General features: G+C 48.9%; 1 protein-coding gene across 1 annotated transcript; it reads left to right on the top strand.

The window, feature by feature from the left end:
* Positions 1-3,433: 3,433 nt before the first annotated feature.
* Positions 3,434-8,116, top strand: UCN3 (urocortin 3). Its single transcript, NM_001076527.1, is given in 2 exon segments — positions 3,434-3,716; positions 7,158-8,116. A coding segment is annotated over 1 exon segment (501 nt). The 5' UTR covers positions 3,434-3,716; positions 7,158-7,163; the 3' UTR covers positions 7,665-8,116.
* The last annotated feature ends 643 nt before the right edge of the window (positions 8,117-8,759 follow it).

Raw genomic sequence — 8,759 nt, 5'->3', positions numbered from 1 at the left:
TCGGGGGCCTGAGTTCTGAGGTTCACCTGTGTGTGACCCCAGCTAAGAGACTGAACTAGAGCATGAACTCTCTTTTAGGCCAAACATTCTGTGATTCTGTAAGAGTTCATGCAAACAAAAGCATTTAAAATACTAAAGAATGTCTGTTGGGACTTCCCTGCTGGTCCAGTGGCTAAGACTCCACGCTCCCAATGCAGGGGGCCCAGGTTCTATCCCTGGTCAGGGAACTAGATCCCACATGCCACAGCTAAGACTCAATGCAGCTAAATAAATTTTTTTTAATATATATTATCTGTTTGGATATATGTGACGGGTTGCAATTGTATATGCACATATACGGAGCTACTGAATAAGGAGGATCAACCTCACTTGTTGAGTCTCTGCTAAACAGCAGATGCTGTGTTCATGGTGCTTTTCCTGGCATAGACTTCAGTCTCAAGCTGCTTACAGACAAACGGACACAGTCAGGAGAAGACCACAGCCAGTCTCAAAGCCTAGACTTGCCAAGGGAAACAGATTAAAATTCACAGTAGATAGGAACATGGTGGTTTATTTCTGATTGATTGATTGATTGGTGAACTGATTAAGCATAGTCCCTGATTAGCTGGCAGGCATACTTTGGCCACATGATGCGAAGAGTTGACTCATTAGAAAAGACCCCAATGCAAGAAAGATTGAAGGCAGGAGGAGAAGGGGATGACAGAGCATGACCAACTCGATGGACATGAGTTTGAGCAAGCTTCAGGAGCTGGTGATGGACAGGGAAGCCTGGTGTGCTGCAGTCCATGGGGTCGCAAAGAGTCAGACATGACTGAACTGAACTGAATAATAACATAGTGTGCTATGTGTTGGGCTTCCCCTCGATGGCTCAGCAGTAAAGTATCTGCCAGCAATGCAGGAGATGTAAGAGATGTGGGTTCAATCCCTGGGTCAGGAAAAGCTCCTGGAGGAGGCCATGGCAACTCACTCCAGTATTCCTGCCTGGAAAAGTCCATGGACAGAGAAGCCTGGTGGGCTACAGTCCACAGGGCTGCAAAGAGTGGGACATGACCGAGCAACTGAACAACATATAGATAAGAGATTCTGAAACATGTTCAGGGGTGGGGGTGGCAGAGTGCGTGTATTAGCCTTGGAAGAACGTGGGCTGCTTGGTTACCATTACTACTTACTTTTCCCATGAGCAGAACCACAAGTGAGCTCACCATCCTGGCCCCATCTGGGAGCATGCTGCCCAGTCCACTGCTTTGTAAGATGTTCGGAAGAGTTTCCAATTCCCTTGTCAATAGAGAAAACATGTCCCCTAAGTGTATCTGTTGGTGTTGATCCCCTTGTCTACAGGTCAGGTAAACAGGGCACTGTGATTGTGTCCACATGTGGAAAAGTGGCTATGGGGCAGTTTGCAAGTTTGCCCAAGAAGCCAACGTCCTCCCCTTCCCCTGGAAGGAGACAGAAAGCTTTTTTTTTTTTTAAGGTTATTACTTTACTATTTATTTATTTGGCCATGCAACATGAGGGATCTTAGTTCACTGACCAGGGATCAAACCCACACCCCCTGCAAGGGCAGCATGGAGTCTTAACCACTGGACCATCAAGGAAGTAAGTCCCAGACAGAAAGCTCTGATGCTGTTTCACGAGGCCCCGAGGGAGGCAGCTGCCTCTAGCCTGTGGCTCCCAGGAGCTTTGCTCCAGGAATCAATCAGCCACTAAAAGTCCATCAGAGAGGATCATAAAACGTCTGTAATTCACCATGGCACCTGGACACAGAGACAGGCTGGAACTGTCCCCACCTGTTTCCACCGCTGCTGGTTTCAAGGGGGATGCAAAGTCCAATGAGATTGATTCCTGATAGGTGGATAGGAGACAGCGCTAGAGAACCCATATCAGAAAGGACTGGATGTTAATGCAGGATCATGGGTGTGCTGTTATTATAGAAGTACAGTTACTAATAACTAAATCAGTCCTGCCTGTTGGGAAAAACAAGAGTCAAGGCAAGGGTCTCCCCTTACTTCACAGACCAGAGAAATTTCACCAGGTTACAGGGGGCTCTGTTCATGTGTGAGGTGTAGTGAATCAGTGCTCAGAGCAAGAACTGTAGTTTTTGCATGCTCATTTGCTCAGTGGTGTCCGACACTGTGTGACCCCATGGACTGTAGCCCACCAGACTCCTCTGTCCTTGGGATTCTCCAGGCAAGAATACTGGAGAGGGCTGCCATTTCCTCCTCCAGGGGATATTCCCAACCCAGGAATCAAACCAGAGTCTCTTACAGCTCCTGCATTGGCAAGATGGTTCTTTACCACTGAGCCACCAGGGAAGCCCCAATTGTAGTTTTAAATGCCTTAGATACAAACTAATAGCGGGGAAAATGAAATGAAAATTTAATCAATCTAGAAGAACACAGACAAGGAAAAAGAGAAATAAACAGAAACAGAGGGGGAAAGCAGACCAAATAGGAAATGTTTTACATGTGAAACAGCAGAAAATAATCCGAAAACATCAGTAATCATTATTCATACAAATGTGTCACGTCAGTGATCACTATTAGTACAAACTAATACAAAGGCCTGTATTAAGGCCTTGTTAATACAGAGATGGTTGATTAGATTTTTTAATTTCAGTATATACCCTTCACAAAAGAACTTTGACACAAAAAAACTGGAAAAAATGCACCAAGCAAATGTCAACCAAAGGAAAACTGGAATAGCTGTTTCAGTATCAGACAAAGCAGACTGTAAGACAAAAAGTGTTATTTGATTTGAAAGGGTTTATAGTCAAATTATTAAAGGGGTTATTTGCATTGAGCTGGCCAAAAAGTTCATTTGGAATGTAGCTAGGCTGTTCAATAAAGGTCTTGGTGAAAATGCAAACTGTGCCTAAGCCCACACACTGCAGCTACCGAGCCCATGTACCGCAACTGGAGAAACCTGCACACTGCAATGAAGACCCAGAACAGCCAAAATAATAATAAATAAGTGTTTCCATTGCTCAGTAGCTAAGTCGTGTCTGACTCTTTTTTGACCCCATGGACTGCAGCACGCCAGGCTTCCCTGTCCTTCATAACCTCCAGGAGTTTGCTCAAACACTTGTCCATTGAGTTGGTAATGCCAAAGAAATTAAAAAAAAAAAACAAAAAACTAATCACAGGACAGCAGACAAACTTTCTTCTCTACTTTCAAGCAGGTGTTGGCTCCAGGAAGAAGGGTAGAGAGACTGAAATTAGTAAGAACGAAGATGAGTAATAAAACTCTTCAAAGAAGCTGCTTCTCAGTTTAACAGAGTGTGTTTTTTCCTTTTTATCAATGAAGCCAGTTGCTAGGGCAGGAAGGGCAGTGGGGGGTGGGGGCGGTGATGGGAGGTCTGGGAGAGAAGGTGGGTAGGAGCGGTCAGAGATGCTGACAGCTTGTCATCTCCGTGACGTGCACAGCTGCTTGGGTTGTATTTTAAACGGGATCACATCCCAGGGTAGACACCGTGTCTGGATTTATGATCCACCCCGTGATCTGTCACTTTTATGTATATGCACACACACGAGGGAGTGGAGTGGTTTCCATAGAGAGGAAAGATCACGGCCCACTTACAAACAATTCAAGAAAAGGAGCCGGCGACCCCAGAGAAGACAGAAGTTCGGGGGGGATGTTCCTGGGGCAGACCTCTCGGTTCTGAAGCTGCCCGCCCGCCTCACTGAGCATTTGCACTCCAGAGTGAAGTCTGCTCACAGGTAAGGCTCTGGTTGGGGACTTCCCTATGAAGGATCACTTGATTTGCCCTTAATTATGCAGGAGGTGCTGGGGACTGGATGGGGTGAGCGATAAGAGTTGCAAGCACCCCTGGGGGCACTGTGCTGAACCGTCAATGTCTGTGTTTTAAATGGGGAGAAGGCAGACCCAAAGGGACCAAGGGGAAGTTTCTCAGGGGGGGCAAGAGCATCCTCCCCCCATTAGTAGAGAGGCCTGCTTTGCAAAAGGTAATAGACCGGAAGCAGGATGGGTTCTCACAAACGTGTTTTTCTGAACAGAGTCCAGTTGTGAACATGAAAATCGTGTTTCCAGATGGGGTGGATGGGGAAGATGGGGGTGGAAACCGGGGTACCAGTCCCCGCTGCCTGACCGATCGGGAAAATGCTTGCATTTCCTGGTTGCTAAGGCATCTCCTTTCGTTCTCTTCATACACCTGTGAGGCAGGTAACGCCTGCTTTTTAAGATGCGGTGACTGAGAGGTTAAGTGACTGATGGAAGGCATTTGAGGGTGAGGGAGGTTCGCCGCCCAGGTCCTCTGCCCTCACAGCCTGGAGTCCTTTCCCCCTGGCCACCAGGGACACTGGAGGAAGGGAACAGATGTCTGTAACAATTAGGTGCCCCCCCTTGAAGGGGAGAGGCCATAAAGATGGATGTTTGATGTCTCCATTTGATGTCCAAGTGTTCTGAGAAATCCTGTCTGCAGGGTTCTCCTGTAACACAGCAATCTAGCCAGCATTCCCACTTCTGAGGATGAATGGAGTCAGAAAAGCAACACAAAAGCTTCCAGTAACAAGTGTTATCTAGATCTTGTCAACTTTCTCCTGGCTTTTCTCCCTCTTGGGGGGAAAGGCCTTTCATGAATGAACCCCCTCTGCTCGCTCAAGTGTGAATTGCTAAGAAGTGTGTGTGTTACACATAAATGCTTCCATGAGTCTGCAGCTCATTACTATAATATCTTTCAAAATGCTTAAAGGGTCCCTGGGTTCAGCAGTGACTGTTTTATAAAGTGTTTTTTTAATTCAACTTCTTACCCGTGATTGCAGACTGCGAACTATCTCTGCCTTCCTAGATGCTGGAAAATGGGGCTGCCTCTGGGCAAAGCCCGTGGTGTCCTGCATTTGCCTCTAGCTTCACTTTTTTCCTTCAGGGAGCTGTCTCTCACAGGTGCTCTGAATTTCAGACCAGCTGAGTCCCTCGCTGCCTGTCATTCTGGGCACGACGTGACTGTCACAGCTCTTAGAAGCAAGTGTCCGTCTCCAGAGAAGCACTGCCCTAATAACCCCCAAAGAATGGCTGAGTGTCAGGTACCCAAATGAGAAAAATGAAGATGAAGAACTTTTCCCTGTAAACCTAACTAGATGGGGGCCACGTGTTTTCAGAGCAGGTAGCAGGGAAATCTTAAACCTTTGTACTCTTGCACTATGGTAAAGGCAAAGGAATCCAAAGAATGTAAGAGGAGAAACTTGCTTAGGAATCAGACCTGAGTAAGGAGGAAAGGACGTTTCTTTTCTTTGACAGTCCCTCTGTTCCTGGGATTGGCTCCAGGACCGTCACAGATTCCCAGATGCTCAAGTCCCTTATATAAAATAATGTATTATTTGCACATAATCTACAAACATCCTCCCATGCAGGGGTGAGTGCTAAGTCGCTTCAGTCATGTCCAATCCTTTGCAACCCTATGGACTATAGCCCGCCAGGCTCCTCTGTCCATGGGATTCTCCAGGCATGAATACTGGAGTGGGTTGCCATGTCCTTCTCCAGGAGATCTTCCCCGTCTTAGGGATTGAACCTGTGTCTCCTGTATTGGCAGGCAGATTCTTTACCACTAGTGCCACCTGGAAAGCCCCACAATCTCCCATGGTTTTATGCAAATGCTAAACAAAGCTAAACTGGAGAGAGAGGGAGAAAAGGAGAGAGAGAGGAGAGCCTGGAGCTCAATCCCCTAATCTCACAGATGGGAACACAGGGACCAGGGGCATTTAGTCACTGAGCCAGTTAGTGGGAGGTAGGGCCGAGCCTGACCCCTGAAAAGAGCAGGGGACCAAGGGAGAGAGAGATAGCGACAGAAAGAGACAGATCCCCTCCCACCCCGACCCCCACCCCGTTATTAACCCTTTCTCTGTGTATTGGTTTTTGGTTTTTTTAATCTTTTCAGGCTTATCAGGCCCTTTGAGAGTGCTCCCAAGCTTTAAAATGCCTTCAAGGCATAAGGCAGCTAAAGCCACAATTCATGGATGTTTATGCAAAACAACTAAGGACAGCCTCAATGAATGAGGAAACCAGAAGTCTGGGTATTGAGCACAATATCAAAAGAAAGGATAAGTCCATTCTTCCACAGTCTAAAGAGCCCTGTAAAATGTTCTCCGGGAATCGGGCACACAGTTCTAAGGACCTCGGAGAGGGATAGGAACGCTGAGAAAGTGGTTCACAAAGCGTGGTCCATGAACCCACAGCATCAGCATCCTCTAGGGATGTGTTAGGGATGCAGATTCTCAGGCCTTGCCCCAAATCTACTGATTCAGAAATGCTGGAGATGGGGCCCAGCAGCTGGTGTTTGAACAGTTCATTCACGTGATTCTGAACACTCTGAAGCGTGAGAACTGCTGACTTAGAGTTCAAGGCACGATGAGCCTACCTGGGTAAGAGTGGAGCAAACAGACGAAAAAAGAAAAGCCAGAAAAGCAACACAACAAAGATAATGGTCTGCAGGATGAAGTTCCCTGGCATACTATACATCTATATTTATATTCGTATGAATTATATTCATTAGTTATATAATGTATAGTACATTTACAGATACACAGATACAGATAGATCACTTCTGAGATGGTTGCCTGTGTACTGAATCTTATCCTAATAGCACATGGGGATTATTACATGTAAACAGTCAGTAACCAACACGCTTCGTTAAGTATTTGGTTAGACAGGGAGCTTTTCCACTTTAATTTAACCTTTATGAGTTAGTACCTATTATCCCCCATTATTATTATTATCATTATTATTATCAGATGAGGAAATTGACGTTCTCAGAGGTTAAGTAATCTGCCTGCCACCCTCAAGCAAACAAGGACCCAGTTGGAATTTGAACCTACCTCTGTCTAACTCCAGAGCCTGTGTTTCTTTCCATGTGCTAGGTAGCTAGTTCCTACATCTGGACCATTCCTACATCTGGCAACAGTCTGTCATCATCAGGCTTGTTAACACGCAGATTGCTGGCCCCAGAGCTCTTGACTGACCAGCTCTGGAGCAAGACCCGAGAATCTCTGCATTGCTAACAAATGTCCATGATACACGGCCTGCAAGTCCAGAGAACACGCTTTCAAAACCCGGCAAAGCTGAACTTGCACAAAGCCTGGTAGATCTGCCCCTTCTCCCCCTGAACCCTAAGACCCTCTCACACATATCGGTCTTTTCCGCTGCAGGGAGAGATGCTCGTGCCGGCCCCCTTCCTGCTGGTCTTGCTACTGCTCCTCGGGGCCCCCCAGGTGGGCCTCTCCCAGAGGTCCCCCAAAGCCGGGTCCAGCCCCAGCTGCCTCCACACAGCCCTACGTGAGGCTGAGAAGAGCCAGCGGAAGGACACGTCGCTGCTGATCAAGCGGACCTTCCCTGCCCTGCCCCGCGGAGACCCGGAGGACCAGGAGGGGCAGGAGGAGGAGGACACAGAGAAAAGGACCTTCCCTGGCTCCGTGGGCGGCGGCGGTGGCGGCGGGGCCGGCAGCACCCGGTACAAGTACCCATCCCAGGCACAGTTCCAGGGGCGGCCGTCCCAGGACAAGGCCAAGAGTGACCGGCGCACCAAGGTCACTCTGTCCCTGGACGTCCCCACTAACATTATGAACATCCTCTTCAACATCGCCAAGGCCAAGAACCTGCGAGCCAAGGCCGCCGCCAACGCCCACCTCATGGCCCAGATTGGGCGGAAGAAGTAGAGGAGGAGGCTGGGGACCCCCTAGGACGAGGACGGAGGTTGGGGGGTGGACAGGGAGGGTTGGCCCGTCCTGCCAGTTTCTATCGGAGGGATCGGCCCTGGTTTCCAGGCTCTCCACCCCTCTGTGCCTTCCCGCCTCCAGCTGGGCCCCCCACCCTCTATATCTACACACACCAGCGGCCTGTTGTCCCAGATCCACAGATGGAGGCCACCGTACTGAGACACTGAGATCTACCCTAGGCGTCTCCTTTCTCCCTCCCCACAAGGAGAGGCAAAGGTCAGGCACCCCTGCCCTCCACTCCGCTCTCTGACCCCAAGAAGAGGGGTACAGGGAGGCCCTCCCCTCCCCACACCAACCCCAGCCCAGGCAGGAAGGCGAGGGCGCTGAGCACCCTGCCCCCAGACCCTCATTAAAACCCCTCTCACCCACATTAAAACCCATGGCTTCTTGAACCCCTGACTGGTTTCAATTCCTCTTCCTTCAGTCAGCTGCCTTCAGGCCTCCAAGCTTGGAAAGGGGCAGCTAGTGAGACAGGGTACAGGTGAGTCCGTTCCTGACCCTCCCAGGACAGTCCCTGGAGGTCTTGGGAGGCATCAAGAGCTTGGGAAAGGCCAAGCTGGCAGGACCCTGTTGGCTATCACTGGATCTGAAGCTGGCTATGTGGCCAGGTCCCACCAGAGGCATAGCCTTGGGTCTGCTACAGAGTGGGCCCCTGGGTAGAACGAAAGACACCCCCAGCTCCTCCCTGGCTTGCTAGGGCCTGAGCCACTAAGTCTGTCATAGGTGCTTCTTGAATCGATGGTCATTGTCCAGCCCAGTGCTGGGCCTAGTTAGGGATACTGACGTGGGAGGCGCCAAGGCCCTTGCTATCCATGAGTCAACAGTCTTAAGTGAACAGACAAAAACAAAATGTGAAAAGAAGCAATTTCACTAGGGAGTATATAAGTGATGAACTGCAAGGTCATAGCAATTAGTGTAAAAAATACAAGGAAATCAGAGCAAGATGAGAAGGCTTAATATGAGAAGCAGTTCACTAAAAATGGACATCAGCAAGCACCCTGATGGCCTCTGGCAGCAGAGCTTTCTGCATGGTGA

Source organism: Bos taurus, chromosome 13 (genome assembly GCF_002263795.3).
Source record: "Bos taurus isolate L1 Dominette 01449 registration number 42190680 breed Hereford chromosome 13, ARS-UCD2.0, whole genome shotgun sequence".
NCBI classification, from domain to species: Eukaryota; Metazoa; Chordata; class Mammalia; order Artiodactyla; family Bovidae; genus Bos; species Bos taurus.
Note: the sequence above shows the minus strand (reverse complement) of the source record. Positions and strands in the feature narration are given on the sequence as shown.